The sequence below is a fragment of the Syngnathus acus genome, chromosome 8 (genome assembly GCF_901709675.1).
Source record: "Syngnathus acus chromosome 8, fSynAcu1.2, whole genome shotgun sequence".
NCBI lineage: Eukaryota > Metazoa > Chordata > Actinopteri > Syngnathiformes > Syngnathidae > Syngnathus > Syngnathus acus.
In genome coordinates, this window is record NC_051093.1 from 3,973,727 (window position 1) to 3,998,821 (window position 25,095).

The 25,095-nt window shown below is 45.0% G+C and overlaps 6 protein-coding genes and 3 non-coding genes across 12 annotated transcripts; 3 read left to right on the forward strand and 6 right to left on the reverse strand.

Moving 5' to 3' along the window:
* Positions 1-1,585: 1,585 nt before the first annotated feature.
* On the reverse strand, positions 1,586-10,189 carry ttyh3a (tweety family member 3a). 3 transcript variants are annotated; one of them, XM_037257016.1, is made up of 15 exons: positions 9,864-10,189; positions 9,362-9,548; positions 8,256-8,425; positions 7,648-7,759; positions 7,350-7,561; positions 7,149-7,244; positions 6,903-7,051; positions 6,540-6,595; positions 6,036-6,119; positions 5,379-5,471; positions 4,759-4,895; positions 4,433-4,600; positions 4,171-4,246; positions 3,758-3,859; positions 1,586-2,800 (listed from the first exon to the last, which is right to left on the reverse strand). In XM_037257016.1, exons 2-14 carry the CDS (start codon positions 9,485-9,487, stop codon positions 3,779-3,781), a joined length of 1,560 nt encoding a protein of 519 aa, XP_037112911.1. In that variant the 5' UTR covers positions 9,488-9,548; positions 9,864-10,189; the 3' UTR covers positions 1,586-2,800; positions 3,758-3,778. The 3 variants fall into 3 exon arrangements, with proteins under 3 accessions (XP_037112911.1, XP_037112910.1, XP_037112912.1); XM_037257015.1 differs by having other exon boundaries at positions 4,433-4,603; positions 9,864-10,186; XM_037257017.1 differs by lacking the exon at positions 3,758-3,859 and having other exon boundaries at positions 4,433-4,603; positions 9,864-10,183.
* A 703-nt stretch (positions 10,190-10,892) lies between these two features.
* On the reverse strand, positions 10,893-12,361 carry rps11 (ribosomal protein S11). Its single transcript, XM_037257021.1, has 5 exons — positions 12,289-12,361; positions 11,842-11,982; positions 11,581-11,656; positions 11,265-11,394; positions 10,893-11,064 (listed from the first exon to the last, which is right to left on the reverse strand). Exons 1-5 carry the CDS (start codon positions 12,301-12,303, stop codon positions 10,941-10,943), a joined length of 486 nt encoding a protein of 161 aa, XP_037112916.1. The 5' UTR covers positions 12,304-12,361; the 3' UTR covers positions 10,893-10,940.
* Positions 11,135-11,214, reverse strand: LOC119126426. The gene has a single exon (XR_005098651.1). It is a non-coding gene; the product is annotated as a small nucleolar RNA SNORD35 (small nucleolar RNA).
* LOC119126425 lies at positions 11,459-11,542 on the reverse strand. The gene has a single exon (XR_005098650.1). It is a non-coding gene; the product is annotated as a small nucleolar RNA SNORD35 (small nucleolar RNA).
* Positions 11,722-11,805, reverse strand: LOC119126424. The gene has a single exon (XR_005098649.1). It is a non-coding gene; the product is annotated as a small nucleolar RNA SNORD35 (small nucleolar RNA).
* Positions 12,362-12,553: 192 nt separating the features above from the next.
* On the forward strand, positions 12,554-13,290 carry polr3k (polymerase (RNA) III (DNA directed) polypeptide K). Its single transcript, XM_037256938.1, has 3 exons — positions 12,554-12,774; positions 12,855-12,942; positions 13,076-13,290. The coding sequence occupies exons 1-3, from the start codon at positions 12,664-12,666 to the stop codon at positions 13,201-13,203; spliced, it is 327 nt and encodes a 108-aa protein (XP_037112833.1). The 5' UTR covers positions 12,554-12,663; the 3' UTR covers positions 13,204-13,290.
* Positions 13,291-13,295: 5 nt separating this feature from the next.
* On the reverse strand, positions 13,296-16,287 carry cdip1 (cell death-inducing p53 target 1). Its single transcript, XM_037256937.1, has 5 exons — positions 16,191-16,287; positions 15,281-15,451; positions 15,047-15,199; positions 14,682-14,964; positions 13,296-14,578 (listed from the first exon to the last, which is right to left on the reverse strand). Exons 2-5 carry the CDS (start codon positions 15,354-15,356, stop codon positions 14,467-14,469), a joined length of 624 nt encoding a protein of 207 aa, XP_037112832.1. The 5' UTR covers positions 15,357-15,451; positions 16,191-16,287; the 3' UTR covers positions 13,296-14,466.
* A 597-nt stretch (positions 16,288-16,884) lies between these two features.
* Positions 16,885-21,778, forward strand: mgrn1b (mahogunin, ring finger 1b). 2 transcript variants are annotated; one of them, XM_037256638.1, is made up of 17 exons: positions 16,885-17,234; positions 17,416-17,534; positions 17,612-17,700; positions 17,773-17,919; positions 18,125-18,242; positions 18,332-18,398; positions 18,491-18,534; positions 18,627-18,674; positions 18,752-18,820; positions 18,886-19,045; positions 19,119-19,228; positions 19,373-19,581; positions 19,716-19,827; positions 19,899-19,944; positions 20,007-20,111; positions 20,414-20,463; positions 20,552-21,778. In XM_037256638.1, the coding sequence occupies exons 1-16, from the start codon at positions 17,147-17,149 to the stop codon at positions 20,452-20,454; spliced, it is 1,572 nt and encodes a 523-aa protein (XP_037112533.1). In that variant the 5' UTR covers positions 16,885-17,146; the 3' UTR covers positions 20,455-20,463; positions 20,552-21,778. The 2 variants fall into 2 exon arrangements, with proteins under 2 accessions (XP_037112533.1, XP_037112532.1); XM_037256637.1 differs by lacking the exon at positions 20,414-20,463.
* A 1,201-nt stretch (positions 21,779-22,979) lies between these two features.
* Positions 22,980-24,113, forward strand: aanat2 (arylalkylamine N-acetyltransferase 2). Its single transcript, XM_037256639.1, has 3 exons — positions 22,980-23,427; positions 23,535-23,689; positions 23,808-24,113. The coding sequence occupies exons 1-3, from the start codon at positions 23,259-23,261 to the stop codon at positions 24,111-24,113; spliced, it is 630 nt and encodes a 209-aa protein (XP_037112534.1). The 5' UTR covers positions 22,980-23,258.
* The last annotated feature ends 982 nt before the right edge of the window (positions 24,114-25,095 follow it).

The window sequence follows — 25,095 nt, forward strand, 5'->3', positions numbered from 1 at the left end:
CTTTCTCTTTCTGGGCCAAGTGGACAGCGCCATAAATCTTTCATCGGATGCCTGCGCCTTGACTGGTGTGGTTGACGCGTATAAAGGAGGAGGCGAGCTGTGAATAACGTGACATTCACTACCCACCCCCCAAACGCCTCTCCAAAAAGTCATCCAGGACACAGCTGCCTCCTTGAGAACACACACTCACTCACACACTCGGGTATACACTGAAGCAACAAAGCAGCAGACGTTCAAGTGACAGTTATTTGCATTTGCCTAATTGATTTGAGCCCGTCGATCCCGTGCAAAAGTAAAACTAGTGACAATAGAACAATTTCCACGAAGATTTGCAGATGCGGTACGGATCTGGACAAACTTTTAGGAATTTGTGTACTTACTTGCTTGGGGAGCAAGATGATAGATGGTGATGGGAAAAAAAAAATTGCTTATGCGTTGACCTCGTGCAACTTTAAAGTGCACGTCTTCTCAAACTGGGCTCAAGTGGGACAATGACATGCCTGGACCAGCAGAGGGCGCTGCAGTGGTTACAAATAAAATAAATTGGTAGGATTATGCATAAAAACATAAGGTTGAAGATTTTATTTTTGTGCAGTTTGCAAAACATTTGCGGCTCAAGAACTAATTTAAACACTATTTGTCGTTACAGTCAGGTTCACTGCCACCTGTTGGACTGGAATGTTATGACTTACCCAATAAAACAAGTCTAGTATTGTCAGACTTGTTTGAATGGTGACGCGGCACTAAGCAAAGGGGGTCATGACCAGACGGCTCAATTAGAATGGAAAAGAGGTGATTTGACGCTGCAGAGCCAAGACGACGGAGGCCATGTTGAATAGAAATAGATGCGGCCTTGTGTGGCTCTCAATGCTTTTCACGGTGCAGCTGTCCAGTGTGGCGTCAGAAGGAGCTCTGTGTTCCAAGCAGCTGGCAGAGCCTCAACAGATCCAGGAAGTGTCCATGGGGGTGGGACAGGGGACAAGTGGGGTGCTGGTGTCTGCAACGGCCCCCTTCCAGCCATTCAGCTCCTCGTCTCAAAGCTTTAGTGACGCATTCCTCCAGTCAAGCAACAAGCAAGGTAATTAAATTTCCTTGATGGCGAGACTGTGTGAGATTTCATTTGCATCCCGACTGTCTGATAATAACCTCCCTCCCGCCATTATAACCCCCGCCGGCCCCCAACCTCCTCCACCGCCCTGCTTTTTTTGTTAACAGCCTTGCTTGGCACAAACAGAACAACCAACAGCAGGGGAGATGATGTCATAGCTACTACATTTTTTTACTTTGTCTCCCCAAAACCGACATGCAAGGATAGAAATACAGTCATAAAATTATTACTCATATACGACTGAGATTTCAAGTGGACTTTTTTTTAAGTTACAGTGAAACGCAATCAGTGGAGGCGATAGACAAAGCTCAGTGACGTCACAAAATACTGGCAATCAAAATCTTCCTTGACTTTTTCGGTCCTTGTAATGTGTCAGATTAATGTTGGCTGTCATTTGATCAGGTCGATACAAAGCGGTGTTTTGCTGCCACCTAGTGTCGAATAATGGAATGAAAGCCTTTAAATACGCAAAGGAAGACTAATTAAATTTGGTTTGATTTATTTATTTTTTAACACGGCAGTCAAGCTCAATATAAGCAGTTTTGTTCCTTTTCTTCCAGGTACACTGTCTTAAGTCTTTGTATAAAACAATTTCAGAGAACATTCCTGATTAAAAATGAAAATAGCTACCGTATCGACATGAATTAAGCAACACTAAGTGCTGGCCTCAGAATCTAAAAATCAAAAGTAGATCAAAACAAAATATGTAAAAGTCAGGTATCTGTACAAGTACGTTTTGTCTTTTACAATAAATGTTCATCATCCAGCAATGACACACCAAGAGAGAACATGACGGCCAAACAAAAACAAAGCATAAAACATGATGGGGGGGGACAACAGAACAAAAAACAGCTCACTGAAGACATTTAAAACTTTCGATTGGCACTGCCTGTAAATTCTCCTACAAACAAAATAAGACGCAAAATGGGCGTAAACTCGTCGCCTTCCTCTATTTGTTAGAAATGCTAAAACACATTTGTTTGTGAGATACTGCATTGCCAATGCATAAAAAGTTGGAAACTCTACCAAAAAAAAAAAACAAAAAAAAACATCAAATCAACTGTTAACGGCTGTATTGACAGCTGCCTAAGCTGTTGCCAGGCAGATCTGGACAAGTCACAGTTGTGTTACGTGGCGATGCCTGAAAACAAAAATTCCGGAGTGAAACGGCGAGAAACGTTTTCCAGTAGTACGCCGACGTCTCAAGTATTGACAGTTTGCTCCCCTTTTTCTCGTTGCCAGCTCATTGACTCGTCCAAATTCACAGCTTGGCAGCTACCGAGTGCTGTAGGACGACTTCCAACAACAACAAAAAGATACTTTGTTGTAAAGCTCGTAAGATCTGCACTCGTGGTCCCAAACACCGGAGTTAAGACAAAAGTAGCAAAGACACTAAAATGGAAAGGTCTTCACTTCAGGTAGCAAGAGAGAAAAAAAAAAAAGGAAAAATCCTCCTTGTGTCTTGACCAGTTCCTGCTTATGTGACGGTAAGAATCTGGATCAAAAGGTGAGGAATAAGTGATCCAAAAGATCTTCCCAAAAGTAAGATAATAAAAAAAAAAAAAAGAAGGTGTGAGGGGGTGCTTTAAAGACGAAGTGGCCATTTGGTTCAGCTTCCGGCTATATTGATGCGGGGATGTTGGGATCTGGCCGCCTGTTAGCGAGGTACTTTGCCCGCATGCTGGAGGTGTACTGTGAATGGAAAAGCAAATGGGAAAACGTGACCGACAGGAAAAAAAGAAAGAAAAAAAAGGACAAAGAAATAAATTAACCATCAAACAACAAGGTTCTTCCCGCGTAGCACGGTTCTTTACGGTGAGCAGAAAAGGTAGGGAGGGGGAGACTGGGGTTGCACATGCAGCACCCGTCGTATGATTTTTTTAAGCTAAACAGCAGGTAGGGCAGTGAGGCCAGTGATTCCCAACCAAGGTGAGGGATCAGCAGGATTCCATTTTTTGGGATGCCTGGCTCAATAAAGATTGGGAAACACTGCCGGAGACTACTGATCCAAACACAGAAGCCAACAGCGTGACAGAAATTATTCTAAGCTACCCGGGGAATGTTTTAAATACATAAGAAACAAGGTCGGGCTATTTTCATGTAAGCCATTTTTCAACATTTAAAGATGCAAGCAAGCTTTTATTTCCTAATTTCAGAGGGGCACCAACAGAAGTCAGTATACATAACTTACCTCTCAATAAAGTAGAATATTGTGGCCTTCATTTTTTATAGTTACTCAGTTCAAAAGGTTAAATACATATGCATGTAGATGGAAAGTAAGATCCGCTTCACATTATAAACTACTGGAGTAAATACATTTCAGTGGTATCCTAAATTGGTAAGGAATAATAATTAAAAAATAAATAAACGTATGTTTTAAAGAATTTATAGAAGTATCTGAGTATTTTTGTAATGTCGACCCCATTTTGCTAACGTCACAATTTGTCTCACATTGTTAAAAACCTACAGCGTGGATAAAAAAAGACAATCCACAGGGACATTTCTCGCATTCAGGAGGGAAACATGCAGCCTATTGGGGGGGGGGGGGGGGGGGTGTTAGGGGCCACAGGCAACAAACATCGGGGGGGGGGCACTGTGGAGTTGAGCCAGGTTTCGGGGTAGGGCGGGAATGAGGGGCATATTGTGTACCTGGTAGCATAGCAGACGAGGTTACCAAAACGATCTGGAGCTGTCCGAAGGCTTAAGTTGCCAGCCGTGGCCGCTGTTAGTGTGGGCGGGAGTCAAATACAACTGGACGGATAGGCGAGGGAGGGGGCGGGAGAGAAGACGACAAGAAGAGTGTAGAGAAGAAATGTGAAGCCGTGTTCAGGTCAGGGACGGAGGAGGGAGGGGCTTTTTGAGGTTTTAGACTGGAGGTGCTGTTAGGAGGGAGGCCTAGATATGTTGCTCTAAATAATTCATTATCGTTGCACTAAATGTAGCAAAATAAATGACCCTTCTTTTTTGCGGCCACTTTTCTACTGTCAGGTTTTAACGCTTCAAGGCGAACCACAGGGCTCGGTGGGAACGCAACTAAAGGCCGTTTGGCGGTTTGAACTCACCGAGGGTGGGGGAGACTCTTGTACAATCAAGGGGGTGTTTTCAGCACGGGAGTTGGGAAAGTTGGCGTTCTGAGCCCTGTGGGAGGAAAAGCAGTGAGGTCAAAAATCAGGGGTTAGAAAAAGAAAATAAAACATTTGCTTTTTTTTTTTTTTACACAGAGCGCTAATCGACCCATCGCAGTTTTTGCATTCACAGCTGGAGAGCAACAGCTACACGTACGCCACCTCTGCTCGATACTTTAGACCCCAAAGCATTACGTACATGTACTCTGTCAAAGGCGCGTTGCTAACGGTGTGTGCGGCGGCTGGGATGGACGTCTCGCTGCCGTAGCTGCTGCCGCAGCTGTAAAGGCTGGGCATATGAACGCGGTACAGGTTGTCCTGGTTGTGCCTGCCGCCCCGGCCCAATGACTCGCCGTCCTCATCCGCCCTGCTAGAAATGGAAGACACCATGAGATGCCACTAGAGGGAGCCGCTGCCCCACTCGAAAGAGAAGAAACTCATTGACTTGATCAATGCCTTCCTGTGGACACGGGTAAAAATATCCCTTCAAAATAGTTTAGAAATTTTGTCTGGAGGAAGCGTTACCGCATCTTGGACCAGGCGTGAGGCAGGCTGCAAAGGATGGCGGTGAACATAAGGGCCGTCACAAAGGAGAAGAGCATCAGGTAGATGAAGCCCTCCAGTCCGTCGTAGCACACGCCCGTCGCGGCCTGCACGTAGTCCTGCCGAGACCAAGCGGCGACAATTTCAACGACAGACTGAAACGATCACCTCGTGGTGAAGCAGCAGTTCCTTGTTTGCATTCAAACTAGGTCAAAGCGCAGAGTGAGCTCACAGCTGGCGCGCCTGCATACACAGGAAGCAGCACATTTTCTCACAGACATCCAAAAAACACAACCACCCCCCACCCACCCACAAATTACACAAAGATCGCCATCAAGTATGCGTGGCTCGGTAATGCGGCGGGCGGAATATTTGGCTGCATGTGTGCACTCGGAATGTGGACGCAACAGAGCGATTCCTCATCGTCGCGCCGCTTTCGGTTAGACAGGAAGTCCAGCTTTAGGACAAGCAGAGTCAGCTGCGCAAGCAGGGAAGAAAGGCGGCTTTATATGACTTGAGCTGCGCGGAACTGATGTCACAACACATCAGTGACAACCGCACCAAGCCGTCTCCAAGTCTCTGTGCTATCGCAGCTCACTCACCAAGTGCAGGCTGCGGCAGTCCACCAAGGCGGTAAGCTGATGAAGGTGAATCTCTCCATTCTTCAGTAGCTCACGGATCTGCTTTAAAATTGCCTGGAAATAATAATAATAATAATAATAATAGAAGGGGATGAAGGGTGAATACATCATATTGGCCGTCAGCGCCTCAATGCTAATGGCTGCCTTTCCCACTATGTGTTAGCATCAGCATTAAGCCAGCAAGCAAAAAAGGCTGAGCAAAGAAAAACACTGGGGCAAATCTGTTTAATATTACACTGCCACTTGTAAATTTAATTGAGCCTCTGGTGACATAAAGCTCGCAACTCTTCTTCCAGTATCATATCTTTTTCTTCTCTCTCTCTCTCTCTCTCTCTCTCTCTCTCTCTCAAACGCTTCGGCCAGCTCAGCCAATTTCTATGCAGTCTGAAACGAGCCCCACTTTGTGCCTGTCTGGACAATAACGTGGGGCTGTATTGAGCAAACGGCTAATGTAGCTAAATGGACATAATGACCCCCCCCCCCCCCCCCCCCCCCCCCCGCACAGGTGGGGAGTCAGCACACGCACTGCACTTCACCACCCGTCATCTGAAATGACAACAACAAGCCGCAACATGGCCGCTGCTGTCCACCCGAACCGGCAGTATCACAGAAACGTACCAGAGATTCCGCGGAGGCCGATTTCAGAAGGCGCTGCATGTTGTTTTGCATTTCAACGAGCGCTTTGTGGCTGGCGGACAGTTTCTGAAAAAGAACATTGAATCATACTTTTTTTTTTATATATATTTTGTGCCCATTGATAGTGAGTCATATCCCAGGTTCTACATGCACGAGGTTGTTGCCTCTTAGCACTCAAAAGGCTTTTATTTATTCATGCGGTCAAAGTATAGATTTGTTGCAGATGGGACGGCCCATTTTCCATCTTTGCCTTCCAACTCAAACCCAGTACAGAAGCAAGACAAGGCAAATGCTGCAAAATGGGATGATTGTACTTGTGTATTGGGGTGACTCGTGCCCACCAAATTCCCACATGGAAGAAAAAAATGCTTTTTTTTTTCTCTTTAATGCTGCGTCTGCGGGAATTTCAGTGACGTCAGTAAAACATGGGAACGGAGCATGACAATCTTGCAAGTAAGGCGGATTTGTTTGTTGGAAGCAACAAACCTGCTGGAAAGGGTTGCGTAGTTCCAAACTGCAACTAAGGTAGTAGTTGAGGATTTCTGTGGATCAAACAAGACAGATGAAACCAATTTAGCTTGTAATATTTTGACACTAGCTGTGTAATGCAGCCCAAAAAAACAAACAAAAAAAACTGCTGGCAGCCACTTTCAGAAGCTTTTTAGGAGTGTCGGACAAGGCCTGTTCTTTAGAACAATGCCGTCTCACTGCTGCACAATAATCACGCTATTGAGAGCGTCAAGGGGAGGGGCGGAGACTTGGCTTTTCAGTCACGTGAGTTACAAACCGGTAGGAGGGAACGTTTCGGGATCACAGTGAGGAAAAGAAAGAGAGAACACAACTTAATACCTGTATTGGTGAGTCCATGCTCGCTGGCCACTTGGGTGATGAATGCGTCTGGAGCCACGCACAAGTCGCTGGAGGACACAGAGACAGCCAAGTCCAGCGCCAGTGAGGACCAGCTGACCACCAGAGCCACAACCGCCAACAAGCACACCCTAAAAAGCGGAACGTCAAACTATTAGATTCAGTGAAAAACGACCATTTCGCCAGCCTAAGCTCATCACGATTTGCAAATAATGCGGCGCCGCTCACCCAAAGAGCGTTTCCTTGGAGTTGCGAATGAGGCCCAACAGCACCAGAAGACAAATGAGGACATCCAACAGCAGCAGACAGAGATAGCCCATCCACCTGTGAGGACAAAACAAAGTACGGGATCACTAATAATGATCAAACAAGTGCTCGAAAGACAGAAATCAATCCACAGAAGGTCCTGTTGATTCTGGAGCCGCTCACCTGTACCAGTCAAACAGCTCAATCTTAACAGCCAGCGCCTCCAGAGAGAAACTGCCGAAGGGGATGGTCGCCATCTGTCTGACCAGCTCGTCCATCTGGCCTTGCATTGTTTGGATGGTGTACAACACGTTCTTATCCTCGGAGTACTGGCCCTCGAGCATCTTCAGGTTTTCACCTACTAGCCTGTTCAGTGAGGCCGTGCTGTCGAACACCTGCGTCCGACCAGGAAGGGGATGAGGGGAACGCACAGAAAGTCTTGGGGCCATGTTTCATCAATGATTTCAAACTCAGGTCTCACCAGCGTGTGCATTCCAGCGATTGTGTGATTTGCATGGCGCAGGGAATAAGTCAGACGATTCACTCCGTCGCAAGTCTCGCCGTTGCCATAGAAACCTACGGCAATGCCCGCGCTGACAAAGCCAAGAAGGAAGAGGGAGGAGAAGCAGCGTGGTGAGAAGGGCTCGGCGTGGGGGATTTGCTTAAAAAGTCAAATGGAGGGGACGAGAGCGAGCCAGTGGGGGGGCGTGTGAACCCCGCATTAACCCAGTCAGTTCTGACGTCTCCAGAACCCACATGGAACCATGACAACACGGCAGAACAGACCCTTATGTATGTACGCCCCTTCCTGACAAACTCTGGCTGGGTTAGCAGATCCGATTAAGAACGAGAGAACGCTTATGATGCAGTCAATATTCTAACCAAGCTCCTAAAACCATTTTTGTGCTGTCCTGAATTAACTGCGATGGCTCTCGAGCGGCACATCAACATACGGAGGGAAAACAGGAAACAAATGCTCGACAACACAAGTCCAGATGGTCAGGCCGGCGTTTGGGCCAAAAGGAAACGCACTGACAAAATATTGACATCATCGTGGGTGTCGTGTTTTGTTCCGGTGTTTGGGCTCACCTGCACACGAGTGTGGCGATGACGACGCACCAAGTGGTGCAGCAGCAGTCGGCCGGGGGTTGGTCCCGGTTTTTGGTACGCCGGCAGCACAGCCAAATGGAGTAGAAGAGCAGGAACAGCAAGTCCAAAGTCAGACAGGCCAGCGCCACACCTCCCAGTAACAGGATAGACTGTCGGGAGGAGAGTAATGGATGCCATTAAAAATCGACAATGTCGGGATAATGGACTAGCCGAGTGAGACGCCGCTTTACATTTCATCCATGTTTTGTATGGTTAGCAATTTGCTAGCAACATTCGCTAATGCTAATTTGAAAGACACCTTGGGCAGCAAAGCTAAAAGGTGCCAACTCAGGAAACGATGACTTCAAATACCACTTCCGTTGGAAACGGGCAGATGTGCAAAACCTGAAGAAAAGCTCTCGAGTGTGCCGTTGAGATTACTCACTCTATGATTGTCAGTAAGAAGACAATAAGATGATGACGCATGTCTGGGTAGTGTCTTCCTGTTTTAAACGAATTGGGAATCAAGATCTGAATCACACTTTAAAAAAAAAAAAAAAAAAGGGGAAGTATGTGCAACTGAAAACTAAATGTCTTGTTCTGAAACAACAGATTTGGGGGGGATATAGAAAACCTGGTTAAAAAATACTTTCAGAGTACAACTTCTCAGCATATCTCTGACCATTTAGTTTCCTCTGAAAGCAAATGTTACATTATTGTTGAGAAAGAAGATTATTGTTGTGTACTTAACTAATTACTTATTAATTTGTTACAGAGGATTGTCAAGGTGTTTGAAGTAGTGATGATCATTGCCTTTAGATTTCAAAGCCTTTGTGACGTGTCAAACTGCTTTTGAGCCACTGAAAATGGACGACCTTTCTAATTCTGGACCTTAAAAGACCAACGCCCAAGTCAAAGGTGGCTTTGGCCTGGATTACATCATTACCAGCTGGTCTTCTACGGTTATAGTAGGTCAACAGATGGTGACTAGATTCAAAGGTGAAACAGAAGAACAGGTGCCAATTTGTCACAAAGGATTCCTTTAAATCCTCAATTAGAACTACAAGTCCATCCATAGTCAACCAAACCATGATAATCGTCTTTACCTCTTGATACTTCGGATTCCACGGCTGGAAGTCGCTGCTGGTTTGCTCAAAATTGAAGTTGAAATGTGGCAGTCGGTGCAGCAGGTTGACCCACCACGGTGGCGTGTAACCAACCACAGTTGCCATGGCCAATCGAAAAGTCAAGCCAGGTCAGATTTAGGTAGACTTGAATGCAAATCCGTAAAAGCTGTTGGGAGAAAAAAACGGTTAATAAAATCAAAGCGAGCTGACGTTTAAAAAAAATTCAAGGGTTCCAGCTCATTCAAAATGGCATCCTCCACAAAGCATCTATGCATAATTTACCAGCTGGTGTTATTGTTCTCTCACCATTGAGTAGTAGACCACTAGTTTAGAGATAGAGCTTGTTAGCATCACCAAGTTAAGCTAGCCGCCACTAGCGACTAGTTAATCACTTTTCTTCAGCTTCTTACTGACGTCAACCATAGAATATTTTTTTGTCGTCACACACAAACAAGAAAAAAAAAGATGAAAGTGCTCCTACCACGTTCTCGATGTGGTCCCAGTTACTTCGGCTAATGATAGCCGGTTTAGCTACTGATTAGATGAAAACAAGTCTCTTTTGTTCCTCTCGTCATTGTGCGCCGTTGTTTGTTTACATCCTGCGTCGTGGAGTCGACAAGAACTGCCTGCGAGGATGGTCGCGAGAACTTTTAATTCCGGTGCGATGGGTTTGCCTCGACATGCGGGCGAGCAGCTTCCATAGACTCGGACCGTAGTCTTGCTCAAACCCGGCGGCTGATTACCACACTCAGCCAGCTGAGCTGACAAATCCTCTCGAGCTCTCTCGGCTGGCCCACATCCGCCCCCTCCCTTTTCGTCAATCGGGCTGCAGAGCGCAGTTCGAGCCGTGACTTAACGTCGGGTGGACTAAACGATTTTTTTCTGTTTAAACTATTTCCTTGGTGGCTAAATGATGATACAATTTGTTTTAAAACCACCAAAAATAACGATGGACGGACCGAAATCCGAATATGCTACTACACTCAACGTGCAGCGCGCCGTCTGCTGGGATAATATGGTATTGCACCCATCTGACCACAACCTTTGAACCCAATATACCGGACACCGAAACAACGTCGACTCCCCCTTTGTCAGGACCCTAAACCCACAGAAGCTTCCGTGGCTCAGTTCTGTTAACTCCACCCCAACTGACCAGTAGATAATTTGATTAAGTTTTGTAAGTATTGAAAAAGAGTGTTCTAAAACAGTACTTTTAGTTGTGCATCCCAAAGTTTCAGTTGAGCTCATCTGTAAAAGTTTATTTTAAAAAAGCCTAGTTTGCTTAAATTTTGTGTAGACTTTTAAATTTTTTACATATGCTTTTCTTCACCACTGCAAAGAAGACAACAGTGTATGAAATAAATGAACATGAATATTTGGCACAGCACGACTCTTTCATGAGATTGTGCCACTATACCAAAATGTTTCCACTAATCAGCATACTTAGAAAGCTTGCTAACTTGTAAGGTGATATGGAGCAGAACAATTCAAAGAATAAGGACACAAGACGAAGCTTATTCAAACAGTTTATGTGACGGTGAAATATCTGCGAGTGGGCTTAAAACTTCTGGAATTGCTTCTTGGCGCCAGCCGCCTTTGTCACCTTGAGGACGTTGAACCTCACAGTCTTGCTGAGTGGTCTGCACTCCCCGACCGTAACAATGTCTCCGATCGAGACATCCCTGCGTGATTAAAGGGGAAGAACAAAACCATTTTAGCAACAAATAACTTCAGTTTTACACATTGTGCATCAAGGCTGCATCAGTATTGCCTAAAGGCGATGTCGTCACAGTTAAACTAGGAAGACCATCGTGAGAAAAACATCACTTGCAGAGGTAAACGCAGAGCCGGTAAAATCTAAATCAATACCAGATGAAGGTACCTGAAACACGGCGACAGATGCACCGACAGGTTCTTGTGTCGCTTCTCAAAGCGGTTGTACTTGCGGATGTAATGCAGGTAGTCGCGTCTGATGACGATGGTCCTCTGCATCTTCATCTTAGTCACCACGCCTGCAAGACACAAAAAGTTACAATAGCAGCTCTAAAAATTGCAGGAAAATACTGAGGCTGTCACGACACTAAATCAGCTTTGCCATTTGGCGATCTCGTCAGAGCCCGGCGGGCTAGGAAGACCATCGTGAGATAAACATCATTTGAAGTCAAGGCATCAATGTAAATAATCTTTAAAATACTGACCAGAGAGGATACGGCCACGGATGGAGACGTTTCCCGTAAAGGGGCATTTCTTGTCTATGTAAGTGCCATCAATAGCCTGAGGAGACAAAACAAGCATTTTAATTACAAATGAATAAATGAAATGTGACACTTGTGTGTCAATTAGCTGCATCAGCTTTGCCAAAAGGCGTCATCGTCAGAACCCTGAAGGCTAGGAAGACCATCGTGAGAAAAACATCACTTGCAGCTTCAATTAATGCGAGAATGGGACTTTAAACGGACCTCTCTTGGGGTTTTGAAGCCCAGCCCGACACTTTTGTGGTAGCGGGGGAGCTTTTCTTTGCTCTCCTTGGCTCCATCGGCGGCCAGAACACGCTTTTTGTTCTGGAAAATTGTAGGCTGCTTCTGATAAGCCCTCTCGGTCTGCACAATGAAGAGAAAAACACGTTCACAGCACGGCCAACAACAACGATATAGGTGATTTTTAAGAGGAGCGACGGAAGCTAAGCTAACCACGTTAGCATTCCGGCTAAATGGTTAGCGTTACACGAGGGTGCGCGGAGCTAAAACGGATTCCTCATCTGAAATACATACTATATATTTTTTTAAACAACCCCTAGTGGTTTATATGGCTTACATGTGAACATGCATGACGTGAAACCGAACTTGTGTGTTAGTTTAAATGTAAAGAAATCGTTTCAAAAACCAAGGCCGTTTTCTCTTACATACTTGTACGTCCGCCATCTTGCCAAGCCGAGTCGTAAAGAGGCCTGAATATGCTCACGATGCACGGAAGAGTTAGAGCCACCGGAAGTGACGCATCCTGCCAATATTATTTCCTTTAAAAAAATGTTTTTATTTTTATTTAAGATGTTGCAAATGGATTGTTATTGATCAATGTATTTTATATCACTTATATTACCACATCACTTTATGTCACTTTAAATCACAAATGATTATTAACGAGTCCTGCCTCTTGTTTCCGACCGGGCACTAAAAAGAGTTACGCCACCTCGACGTTTTATGTTTTGATTCTGGAACAACAGTAACTCGCGTGTTTGCTAGTTTACTGGCGTGATCTTACACTAATCGCGTGTAACCAACATGCTTCTTTTTTGTCCCACCTGTGGAAATGTTTTGATCGTCGAAGAGGGCCAGAAGTGCCTGAGATTTGCATGTAACACTTGTCCCTACATACACAACGTCACGAGAAAGGTGGGATCGAACACGCGTAGTGTAAACTCCGTTAAAAAATCAATTTCGAAGTTAATTTTGACACGTTCTATTCTGTATAGGTGAACAACAGAAAGTATCCCAAGTTAAAGGAGGTGGATGACGTTCTGGGTGGAGCTGCTGCTTGGGAAAACGTGGATTCCACTGCTGGTGAGTTGACATTAAATCGTTAACAATTTATTCTAGCATTCAATTATGTCTCCATATTCCATTCATCCCTGCAATTAACATGACAAGAATTTAAGTGACAATTTCTGGCCTTTTTTTTCGTGTGTGTGTACAGAAACCTGTCCAAAGTGTGGGCATGCTCGAGCATATTTCATGCAGATTCAGACCAGATCCGCAGATGAACCCATGACCACTTTCTACAAATGCTGCAATATCCAATGCGGACATAGATGGAGAGATTAAAAGAATATTTCTCACTTAGACATTTTATTTAACCCACATTGCGGATCAGTAATCATATGTAAAAAATAAATAATTTCTCCAAATCACGTTCCAATGATGTACTTGATTTTTATTGATAAAATAGTAGCTATGTACACCTGTCAAACAAATTTGACTCAATGTCATTATACAGATCACACACATTGAGAGCAATGCGGACTGGCAATTTTACCATCACAATGGCATGTACAGTACTTTGTAATAAAACCTTTTTTTTTTTTTAAATTATATGCACAGTTTTGCAAGCCTAGAAAAAAAAGATGCAACTGACACATTTAGTCATGGCATTATTTTGCATTTTTATGCACGGTACCTGTAAAGTAGTAAGCTACTGATGAGGGCATGCTGTTGATGAACAATTGTTTTAAATCGGAATATATTATCACAATGCAACTCTGGGATGTAACTGCATTATGGCAGCTAGTTCCTATTTTGAACATAGTTTCGAGCATCTTTAAATGGGTGTGACGATAATGTAACTTGTTCCTCAGCATTCATCCCTGCGACAAACATTCCACCGACAATTTTGACGGTGATACAATCGAGAGTGACATCACATTCACACACCGGTAACATGTTCCTCTTAAGTGCACCTATGGAGGAATTTATCAACAACAAAGCCAGAAGCAGCCTCAACTATGATGCCTTTTACGTTTTCGCGAAATATTGGAGGGTTTTTTGTCCTTAAAGTGCATATGTTGTCTTTGTTTTTTTAAGTACATCATGAAAGGGGGGGGGGGCTCAACTGTCAATCACTTTTGTGCATACTGAAAGAAGCCTGGAAGATTAAAAATAAAAATTATTCTGGAAAACTACATCAAGGTGGGCATGTTCACATTCAAGAAGGGATCAGAAAAGAAGCTGATGACAGACACAAATGTTCACAGTCTTCAAAAGGGACATGTTAAAATATATCTTTAAATAATCAACATAAATAAATCAGTAACTAAAGAATAGTTAATGGCAAATAAAGTGACCAGTTTCACAGCCCTTCCATACAAATTACTTCTTCACCTACACGTAACATCACACCTAGCCTTCACTTTGCCCGATAAAATACGAAACAAAAAAAATGCTGCCCGCATGAATGTATGAGATGAACAATATCTACAAGGTATTCACTGCGTTTGGAAGGACAAATTAAGTGGGAAACAAGCTGCAAACGTAAGGGTGGAGGTGGGAGGGGGCAGCAGGGCGCTGCGAGCGAGCGAACGTCAGTGGCGGTTAGCATATACGTTTGTACGTGTAGATGTAACCTTTGCAGTAAGGGCAGGTGTGCGTCACATCCTTCAAGTCGTCGATCAGACAGGGAATCAAGCAGCAGCCCAGATCGCACCTGAAATGGAACGACAAGTTCAAAAACCCATACAAACCGATCCAACGGGAAAATGGTTTGCTCCCAACTTGAACCTGTAAAGTAGCTTCTGTGATTGACTTACCCCACAAAGAAGCAGAAGAGACAAAAGAGGGTGTTCATGAGGCCCACGTCGTGAGAGATGCGCGTGACGATGGCCTGCTGGCAGTGCGGGCACACCGTCTGCACCGGCGATGTCTGGAACATCTCGCCCTGCAGCACAGTCACCGTGGTGGCGCTTCCTGGCGGGGCCATGACGGTGGTCGCTGTGTGGCTGCCCATGTGCATGAAGGGAACGGGGCCACCGGGGCCCATGTGGCCTGGCATGGGATGCGGGAAGTGGCCGGGGGGCAGCGGGTACATACCACCTTTATAAGAAGAAAGAAAGACATGATGTATGACATTGGAGACCTCCTACAATAGATACTTCATGAGGATCAGACATTTCACCTTGGGATGGCGAGGGCATATGCATTGGCATGGGCATGGGTCCATCTCCCGGGACGTGTGGCGGAAGGAAGCCCGGATGCGGACCTTCATACGGGGGTGGCCCGTACTCTGGAGGTAGAGGTTGACCCTGCGGGGGCCCTGTTCTTATAGGAGCTGTTTTAAAACAAGAACAAGGAAGTCAAGCAATGTGCCGCATGGCAGATACACAATCAACACAATTGATTTCATTTGTACCCGCTTGTCCATTCTTCTCCTCAATGAGGGGAGCACTCGGACCTCCAGGGTAGGGCGGAGGAGGATCACTAGACATATCGGCCTGGGAGACTGGACGCTGATGGGATGGGGGAATGTGTTGGACGCAGAGTTCTTTAAATTAGAGTACTCGAAAGGGATGCTTTCACGCCGCTACAACACAAAACACACGCACAGTTTGAGCTGTAAACATGGTCAGAGAGGTAAACAAGGCGTTTATTATTACTGAAATAGGGACAGTTATAACTTCTGGTGTGCACCACTACAATGCGTGTCTTTTGAAGAGTCATCACCACTGTTATTATGACATCACATTTAAATGATACGATGTTACACTTGTGGTCTTGTCTCGTTTTACGAACGCGACTACTAGCAAGCTGATCTTTTATTTAAATCCTGAGATTATCCTGCTCAAAGCTTACAAGCACAGGCAGACCCTGATAACGTCTTGTACGTCATTGACACAAATGTGTAAATGGGTTTTAAAAGATTCAAAACCAGTGCGCGTTATTGGCTCGAGTGTTGATTACGTTATCGTTACATAAATCCACTGTAGAAACCGCGGCTAGTGACGCTAGCTAATTGTCAGATGACGCGAGAATCGCTCCTCCAGAAGATACTATGCCAGGGAGATGCTATCGTTTTTTTCTTGTCGTTTCGTTTTGTTTATACGAGAAAACATGCCAAAAAGAAAATAAACACTCTCTTAATGGCCACAGGATTATGTTTTGTCCAGACGAGTGTAGCTTGTTACGCTAACGTTAGCCGCGTCGCCATTCGAGTCATGAAAAGACAAACATGGAGGTACTAGCAAAACAAACACAGCTAATAATATTACTATACGATTCATCAAATAAAACACAACAATCAACGTGTTTGATAGCTATTATACCTCTCACAGGAAGTAATCCTTACGTGCGCTGGGTGGTTAAGTCACCGTATGACGATTTCCGACATCCGCTAAACGGATTTACATGTGATGTAAATAAATCAAAACAATAACATTTAAGTTATTATTGTTTGTTTCTGTTAATTAAGAATATAACTTAAGGAAAGCGACGCAAACAATAATTATAGGCATTATACGGCAATTGCATAAATTCATCACGTATGCAACTAAAGCGCACTTTACCACGCACTGTACTATTGATGAATTCTAAGTGCTTGCATTATTGCAGTTTATAAATCCGGGCCGTTATAGGACATCATGTTCCACCACATACAAAAATGGTAATCATAATCTGACTATTAGACCGTAGTTTATTATAGCAAATTTATTTAACTAAATATGATTTTTGTTTTGAGTTTTTTGTCGGAAACAATGATCATCTTTAGAATAATATTTGCCAGTAATTCAAATAGTCATATCAGTAGTATTGATTTTTAACATGAACTTCAGATTTGATAATGGCACTGTTTGTGCGTTGCTTTGATTTTCCCCGTTCAATCCAGTTTAATAAATTTACCAGACACGCACGCTGACAACCCCGCCTGACCTCCCGGTGACTTCATCAACGCACCGCTCCCTTACCGGGCGCTGCGGTGCTCAAAAGTGAACGCTCCCTCAACCAGGAAGCGCATCGGAGAAATCAGCCAATCAGATCGCGCCACTGCGTTAACGTTAGCATATCGCTGGCAAAACAACAACTCGCCCACTTTCCTTTTTGGATTCAGCACGTCCGCTATCTACAAGTCAATCGCGATGTCGAATTAAATCGAATTGTATTACGTGACCGTTTTATTTGTCGTTACGGTTACTGTTGTCCGAGTTTGGTCGCAGCTGCTGACGCACCGTTGGCCGTCTTGGCTGCTAGCTAACGTAGTGCTAGGCGGCGAAGGAAGACGAAGATGGGATCCATCCTAAGTCGAAGAATCGCTGGTGTTGAGGATATCGACATCCAAGCTAACTCGGCCTATCGGTTTCCACCGAAATCTGGTTAGTCAGCGATATTATAATGTCATAAAGCCTCCAAATGATCAGTTCTAGTACTAGTAGGAGCGATCGAAATAGTTGTGACTATTGTTTGTTTACTAAGCGTTATGTAGATGTGTTTTGGTATCAGGGTGATTGTTGTTTACTTTGGTAAACTGTTTTCATCCTTTTTCTTTTTCTACAGGGAATTATTTTGCGAGCCACTTTTTCATGGGAGGGGAGAAGTTTGACACACCACATCCCGAGGGATACCTTTTTGGGGAAAATATGGATTTAAATTTCCTGGGAAACAGGCCAGTGCAGGTGAACACAACCGCACTAGAAATGTGTCACAATGGAGCATTTCAGGTTAAGCGCAATGATAACTTGTGTGCCTACAGTTCCCCTACATCACTCCTGCACCCCACGAGCCCGTGAAAACCCTCAGGAGTCTGGTGAACATTCGGAAGGACTCGTTGCGCTTGGTTCGGTACGAACGATCTGGCTAACTCGAGGCTTTTAAGGAGTATGTTTGACTCCTGTCAAATCTTACGATCCACAGGTATAAAGATGACTCTGACTCACCTGTGGAGGAGGGCGGCAAACCAAAGGTTCAGTACGGCGTTGAGTTCACATTTGACGCGGACGCTCGGGTGGCCATCACTCTCTACTGCCAGGCTTTTGAGGAATTTTCCAATGGGATGGCTGTGTAAGAATCATTTTTTGTACAGCGCTGGTTCTGGTCCTTAGCAACAGCTAGTTGCTATGGATACTGCACTCAAGTGATGTTTGTGTGAGGTTGTCATCTCATGGGAATTGTATTGGTCTTAATTTGAATACTTTAGTTTTATAGGTTAGTCTTGCAATGTTCAGACCTTCAACTAATCGCCGTTTTGGTTGATTTTTCCCTGAAGGTACAGCCCGAAGGATCCATCCATGGCTTCGGAGACGGTCCACTACAAGAGGGGTGTGAGCCAACAGTTCTCCATGCCTTCTTTCAAGATAGACTTAAACGAGTGGAAAGATGATGACGTCAGTATTTGCAACCCAAAACATGGTTTAACCAAAAATAATACAACCACAATCAAATACCTATTTTGTATTGTCTTAATTTTTAAAAGCTCAACTTTGACCTGGACCGAGGGGTGTTTCCCATGGTGATCCAGGCAGTGGTCGACGAAGGGGATGGTAGGTTGATGTTTGGGGTAGATAGTGAGCTACATTACGCGCGCACACACACTCATCATAAAGGAACTACTAATGTGTGCTTTCTTTCCAAGACTGCCTCGGACACGCTCACGTACTTTTGGCAGCCTTTGAACGAGTACGTACGCAACTCAAGTAATCGGCTACGGTAACAAAAAGTCCTCGAATGATGCCAACTCACGTTTCATTTGTGCTTTTCTTCTCCCGCAGCACGTCGATGGCAGTTTCTCCGTCAAGCCACTGAAGCAAAAGCAAATTGTAGGTTTCATCTATATCTGAGAGTGGACACAAATGAAAGCGAGTCAGTTTTAACCTCTGGAACTTTTGGCCTGCAGGTGGACCGGGTGAGCTACCTCTTACAGGAGATCTACGGCATTGAGAACAAGAACAACCAAGAAACTAAGGTAGGTGCGTGAAAGCGAGACGCCAACGCGGATGTTTCGTTCCAACGTCTCCTCTCCGCGCGCAGCCGTCCGACGACGAGAACAGCGACAACAGCAACGAGTGCGTGGTGTGTCTGTCGGACCTGCGCGACACGCTCATCCTGCCGTGCAGACACCTGTGCCTGTGCAACTCGTGCGCCGACACCTTGCGCTACCAAGCTAACAACTGTCCCATCTGCAGACTGCGTAAGTGGCGTCACTCTTGTTTTCGGAGGGGCACGTTACAATCTCACTCGGACCCCGTGTTTCCCCGATGCAGCCTTCAGGGCCTTGCTACAGATTCGAGCAGTGCGCAAAAAGCCCGGAGCGCTCTCCCCTGTCTCCTTCAGTCCTGTTCTGGCACAGACGATGGACCACGATGAGCACTCAGTAGGTTCCCGTTACATATTTAGTAGGGATGCGCAAATACCTTTTTTTTTTCCAGACTGACTCAGGCTAGTCAAGTGGTATCGGCGTGGTAGTATCTAAGAATCTTTAAGTACTTGCCTAATATTTTGTCTGGCATTTTCTCAGGGCACTGATTCAGTCCCACCTGGCTTTGAGCCCGTCTCGCTGTTGGAGGCCCTGAACGGCCTGCGGTCCACGTCACCTGCCGTTCCCTCGGCACCTCTATATGACGACATCAACTTCTCGGGCGGCGACAGCGGCCGACAGCTGAGTTCCCCGGAGCATTTGAGCGACGGCAGTCTGCAGAAAGGCAAAGTCAGCAAATCACCTGACAGGTAAAAAAAATAATTGTAATTGCTCACACAACCATATAGTAATCAGCAGAGTCCATCTGGGCTCCTTTGCTAACCAAAACAGCAGCGCTAAAACATGTAAATAATGGTTACCTTCTCTGGTGTCCCTCCGCCAGCACCCTGAGGTCCCCATCTTCGCCCATCCAGGAAGAGGATGAGGAAAAGTTGTCGGAGATGTCAGACGCTCAGCCGCACACGCTCCTGTCCAGCAGTCCGGCTCCCACCGATGTAAGCTGACGTCGTTCACCGTTAGAGCAGTCAGACAAAACTAACAGCGAAGTTGTCCTCTCGATTTTCAGGCCACCGCAACCGAGGACGTCGCAGACTCTCTGTCCCCGGATGACGGTGAGCTCGTCAATTTGAAACTTGGGCAGTGCGTTTGAGTGACACCGGTTTTACCTTTTCAGAGGACAGGCTGCACGCCGGCGCCGACATCCTCCAGGACTGCGGAAGCGAACACAGCAGCTTGACCAAAACAGAGAGCGACCCCGCCGGCGACCTGTCGTTGCCAGGTGTGACACCTAGCGAATAAAAATTTCCAGCGAATTCCTGAGGGTGAATACTACACTCGCTGGACACTTCATTAGTTACACCTATTAAGTTAGAGGAGATCCAAAACAAGGCTCTCACAATAATAATGAAGTGTACCTAATGTTGTGACCAATGAGTGTCGTCTCAGCGTATCGGCTTTTCGGGTGTTAAGTGTCCACTCTGTCATCTCAATTTCACTCCGGATACTTTGCACGTGGGCAGCGTGCGCTTCTCATTTCCTAACATTTCCTCTCCTTGCGCTCCTCTACCTCCTCCTCACCAGCCCTCGGTCCCGACTCCTGCTCTATCGGTATGGAGGAGTAAGCGCGGTCGGTATGTAGGCTTTCCTGTCCCGCTCTTGCCACTCCGTATTTGCGCGCGGGCGACGGGCTCACCGTCTCAAGCCACGTCTCCCCCCCAGGGTCGTCCGAGTCCACGGAGAGCCTGAAGAGTCAGAGCACCAACTGCTCCAGCCAACCTCTCCTGTGCACCGCTAGCAGCTTCCACCGGGAAGACGAGCACCTCCTCCCCTGACGTCCTCGCTTTCTGCCTCGACGACTTTTCATCCCGCCTCCCATCAGGGTCGCCACCTCGGAAAAGGCTTTTCTCTCCCAATGTGGATTCCAAAGCACATTTCCTCCTGTTTTGACTCCACTGCAGACATATATATTTTTAACATCTGTCTGTGTTTGAATACGCAACTCACCAGTCATGGTTTTTTCAAGATGTGACATCTTAGTGTGTTTTTGAAATGATTTTTGCACTCTGACCAAACGGTTCATAATCCATTCCTGACTTTACCATGATCATTTAAACATCTAGATGCCTTGGTTCATTATTTAAATCATATGCAATTTACTCATACATTTACTAGAATCCTGTGTTACTTTTTAAATTGTATACATATACATGTTATTTAGGGGAAAAGAACAAGATACTTATATTGACATGAGTAAATGCATAAACTGTGTACAGTAAACTCCCGTTCTTAAGCTCTGACAGTGAATTGACAACCACCCAAAAAGCTTTGTAGTTGCATATAAACGCCACAAGACGGCGACAGCACTTTTTTTTTTCAATTAGACAAGGTTATGGCCTATCTAAATGAAGACCCCTCAAAAGTAGACAAATTTGCAAATGCCCAAACAGGAAAATGCAGGGCTCACTGCATTATGTAAAACAAGATGTTTCAATTGCATGTGCGGCAGCGCCACCGTCTGCTTAAGTGATGTAGTTGCAAGAAAAACAAAACGAGCATTTTGTACATCTCTGTGCCTTGAGTTTGCCTGCTTGTTGCACTCAACAATTTTGCCAGTACGCCACAACTGCACTCAACCTGGAGATTTCATGTATAGTTATTGTAATTAAGCAATATTAAATATAGGTGTCAATTGTTGGCTATAACATTATGCATTTGATCAATACATAGACTCTCCGACCATGCAAACATCACATATGTGATTTTTTTTTTTTAAGTCGACGCCGTGCCTTCCTGCCCTCCTTCAGACCATATATGGCCCTGGTATCCAGGACAACGCCAGATGGTTAGTTTGTGTCCCATCCGTAAAATGCTGTGTTCAAGCCTCTTGTAAGTTTAGCAGCATGTGCATAGAACAATAAAGAGCAAACAATCGTTATGTCAAAAATGTTTTGAGTTGTACCAGTTCATTTTTTCCTTATATTAGCAATGAGGTCATACGAGTAACAGCGCAATTCAAAATGAGATTGACATTTGTCAATGCAAATATGAATGATTGAGCTGTTCCTAATATTTTGACCGCCCTTATATCAGGTCATTTGGCACGTGTGAGGTCTCCTTGAAACAGTGATAGGGCGGTAAGTAATCATCCATTTCATTAGCGTGCCTTAAACCTCTTTAAGGGGGTCAAATCAACCAGACAGCAAGATAAGCAGATCTCCCAGCGTGTGATTGATTCCATGAGCTCCTCGTGCCCCTGAACCCCCAAATTGTGCAAACACTGCAACAAAAACACTCTCAAAAACATACTTTTATCATCAGGAAGTCGGATGCAGCACATCTAATAAGTTCGAGAATATCGATTTGTCATTGCTAACATTTTAGCACTCACCTGTCTGGCTGGATGCTAAATTGCCTCAAAATAAGCCAATTTAAAAAAACAAACATACATTCATTCATTATAAGTCATCGTGTGAATCAAAAAATTTATCAAATTAAAAAGCAATCACAGTTTAATCAATAAAAAATTAACTAAAATTTGATCCTGTCACGAACGGAGTGTGGAAGATGGAGCAGGGCGACCAAGTGCAGCTTGGACCAGGGTTTATTGACGAACACAAACTACTAACAGACTCGGTAACTAACATAACTCTCTAACAAACACAACAACAGGAACCGAACAAGACGTGGAACAAAAAGATAGGGTGACATGACCATGACAGCAACAAACAATGCTCCGACAGGGAGTGATATACAAACAGAACTTAAATACAACACAGGTAACAAGAGGCAGGTGAGTATGATGACACCAATCACGGGCACACAGGAAGGGAGGGGCGAGCACACAGACACACAGAGACGATGACAATCTACACACATAACCAAACTGGGGGCGAGACATGACAGATCCAAAATCAAATAAAAACAACAAAATAGGAATCATGAGACACAGCAATAAATAAAAAATGATTTAAAAAAATACATTCATTCATTATGTCAGCACGTGAATCAAAAATCTTATCAAATTAAAAAACATCAAAGTTTAATCAATTAAAAAATGAACCAAAATTTGATCCAAAATCAAATAAAAACTAAAAAAAAAAAAAAGAATCATGAGAAACAGCAATAAATAAATAAAATGCTTCAACATTTTTACATTGGTACAATTTTTGTAGGAATTGTATGCCAACGTACAAAAAACTATAACATGGAATACTGAGCCCCATTTGTCAAAGTGGTACTACAAGATGATGCACAAGCGGGTATCGGTCACGGGGGAGGATTAGGAGACAGAACAAGGCGTTGCACGTGTTGGTCCAAGCACCCACACGCTCTAGTACACCCGAGCTCCGAGCGCACACACGACCAGGAGAGCAACAAGCCAACAACATTCGTCTTGTGAGAAGCAGCAGGTGGACACGTCGGCACCATGACCCAGCACCTGAGCGGCTCGTCTCCCTTCCTCAAGCCCTTCTTCCTGAAGACGCCCGTCCGGGTGGTCAACCCTCTGCGGCAGAGACGACACACGTTGCCCGCCAGCGAATTCAGGAACCTCACGCCTCAGGATGCCATCAGCGTGTTTGAGATCGAGAGAGAAGGTCAGCATTGTCCCTTTTTACTTTTAAATCCATTTCCAACTTTATGTTCATTACTGTATATTTTGAGAAGTACTAAATCATCTCCTCTGTCTCACCCCTTGCTCCAGCTTTCGTCTCAGTGTCCGGCGAGTGCCCTTTGACCTTGGAAGAGGTGCTGCGCTTTGTGCGTCAGTGCCCCGAGCTGTCGCTGGGCTGGTTCGAGGAGGGTCAATTGGTCGCCTTCATCATCGGCACCGGCTGGGACAAAGAGAGGCTTTCGCAGGTCAGAACGCCCGACCAAGTCGATGACATATCGATGATGTCACCGTGAAATCTCATCAACTTTCTGCCCGAGTAGTTATAATTGTTTTCAATTCGAATTATTTTTGCTTGTCTCAAAGGAGGCCATGACCCTACACGTGCCAAACACGTCGACGGTGCACATCCACGTGCTGTCAGTGCACCGCCACTGTCGGCAGCAGGGCAAGGGCTCCATCCTGCTGTGGCGGTACCTGCAGTACCTTCGCTGCATGCCGCACCCCCGCCGGGCGCTGCTGATCTGCGAGGACTTCCTGGTGCCCTTCTACCTCAAGGCCGGCTTCAAGGAGAAAGGCCCGTCAGCCATCAGCGTGTCCAACATGCGCTTCCAGGAGATGGAGTACCTGCTGGGCGGACAGGCATACGCCAGGCGGAATAGCGGCTGCTAACACAGATCGATATTGAGGACTGCCTTAAATGCACTTTGACACCTGCAGGATGGCGGATGCCGTGCAGCTTGTCACATCTGACTTTTAAAATACACATTAGGTACACCTCAGCCAAGTCGGGAGACTTGAGAAAATTGCATAGTTGCACAAATGTTTGTCCTTTGCTGGGTTATGTGTGAAACATTAATGCCTGGACTTCCTCTTTGACTGTTGCAGTCTCTGTGTGAAATCAGTTCATGGGGGCATTTTCTACCCTCTTTGCTGAGTTCTGTGTAAAAGGCAGGGGCAAGAGAAATGCTGCCATTTTATTTGTATCGGCAGTTTTGCTGAATCTCTGTGTGAATGAAAAATAAAGAGCAAGATGCACACCAGCTTATTATTTTGTAAAATTTTTTTCTTCTCTTTTTTTACTGTTGTTTTCAGTTACATGTGAGTAGACAGGCAGCTAAAACGCTACCGTTTCCAAGACAAGCATCACTTCTGGAGAAGCAATAAAACACAAAATATGAGGAAAAGGAAAACATTTGAGTGCTCAGCATAATGTAACAAAAACAAATATGGCAGTAGTAGTTGGTACATTTCTCTTTTCAACAAGGCACCAAAGGTTTTGATATTGGATTTCTATTTCTTGCGGTTGTCCCTGCTGCTTCTTTTTTGAGCTTGCCTGAATGAATTCGGTGGAAAAGGATGAGGACCAAGTGTGGAAAACAAAAAAATATAAATAGATGAAATTGACCACAATTGGAATTAGAGGAGTCAGAACCTGTTTTCAGTTGGGATTAAGGGGAAAACAGATTTTGGTGTTATTGTGGTGGTATGATTTTTTTTTCCCCACATGTGGTCCCGATCCTCCTCCTGTTAAAAATCTTTATGTTAAGAGTGAAACATAAATGACAATTGGCTCTTTCTCTTTTGTGTACCAGCAGTGGCTTCAGTCCTTCAGAGCCCGGGTGAAGTGCTGAGCCTCATAATGAGTGCATGG

What these genes read in the sequence shown, in the direction of transcription:
- rps11 (XM_037257021.1), bottom strand. An exon ending in GCTTCAAAACCCCAAGAGAG is followed by an intron (nt 11,657 to 11,841) that starts GTCCGTTTAAAG and finishes TTGTCTCCTCAG; the next exon opens with GCTATTGATGGCACTTACAT. An exon ending in CATCTGTCGCCGTGTTTCAG is followed by an intron (nt 11,065 to 11,264) that starts GTACCTTCATCT and finishes TTAATCACGCAG; the next exon opens with GGATGTCTCGATCGGAGACA.
- ttyh3a (XM_037257015.1), bottom strand. Translation starts at nt 9,487, where the DNA reads ATGGCAACTGTGGTTGGTTACACGCCACCGTGGTGGGTCAACCTGCTG. An exon ending in TCGCTGGAATGCACACGCTG is followed by an intron (nt 7,562 to 7,647) that starts GTGAGACCTGAG and finishes GGTCGGACGCAG; the next exon opens with GTGTTCGACAGCACGGCCTC. An exon ending in GCATGGACTCACCAATACAG is followed by an intron (nt 6,596 to 6,902) that starts GTATTAAGTTGT and finishes TTTGATCCACAG; the next exon opens with AAATCCTCAACTACTACCTT.
- polr3k (XM_037256938.1), top strand. Translation starts at nt 12,664, where the DNA reads ATGCTTCTTTTTTGTCCCACCTGTGGAAATGTTTTGATCGTCGAAGAG. An exon ending in TACACAACGTCACGAGAAAG is followed by an intron (nt 12,775 to 12,854) that starts GTGGGATCGAAC and finishes TATTCTGTATAG; the next exon opens with GTGAACAACAGAAAGTATCC. An exon ending in AAACGTGGATTCCACTGCTG is followed by an intron (nt 12,943 to 13,075) that starts GTGAGTTGACAT and finishes GTGTGTGTACAG; the next exon opens with AAACCTGTCCAAAGTGTGGG.
- cdip1 (XM_037256937.1), bottom strand. Translation starts at nt 15,356, where the DNA reads ATGTCTAGTGATCCTCCTCCGCCCTACCCTGGAGGTCCGAGTGCTCCC. An exon ending in GGAGAAGAATGGACAAGCGG is followed by an intron (nt 15,200 to 15,280) that starts GTACAAATGAAA and finishes GTTTTAAAACAG; the next exon opens with CTCCTATAAGAACAGGGCCC. An exon ending in TATGCCCTCGCCATCCCAAG is followed by an intron (nt 14,965 to 15,046) that starts GTGAAATGTCTG and finishes CTTCTTATAAAG; the next exon opens with GTGGTATGTACCCGCTGCCC.
- mgrn1b (XM_037256637.1), top strand. Translation starts at nt 17,147, where the DNA reads ATGGGATCCATCCTAAGTCGAAGAATCGCTGGTGTTGAGGATATCGAC. An exon ending in GACTCGTTGCGCTTGGTTCG is followed by an intron (nt 17,701 to 17,772) that starts GTACGAACGATC and finishes TACGATCCACAG; the next exon opens with GTATAAAGATGACTCTGACT. An exon ending in ACGAGTGGAAAGATGATGAC is followed by an intron (nt 18,243 to 18,331) that starts GTCAGTATTTGC and finishes AATTTTTAAAAG; the next exon opens with CTCAACTTTGACCTGGACCG.
- aanat2 (XM_037256639.1), top strand. Translation starts at nt 23,259, where the DNA reads ATGACCCAGCACCTGAGCGGCTCGTCTCCCTTCCTCAAGCCCTTCTTC. An exon ending in GTTTGAGATCGAGAGAGAAG is followed by an intron (nt 23,428 to 23,534) that starts GTCAGCATTGTC and finishes CCCTTGCTCCAG; the next exon opens with CTTTCGTCTCAGTGTCCGGC. An exon ending in ACAAAGAGAGGCTTTCGCAG is followed by an intron (nt 23,690 to 23,807) that starts GTCAGAACGCCC and finishes CTTGTCTCAAAG; the next exon opens with GAGGCCATGACCCTACACGT.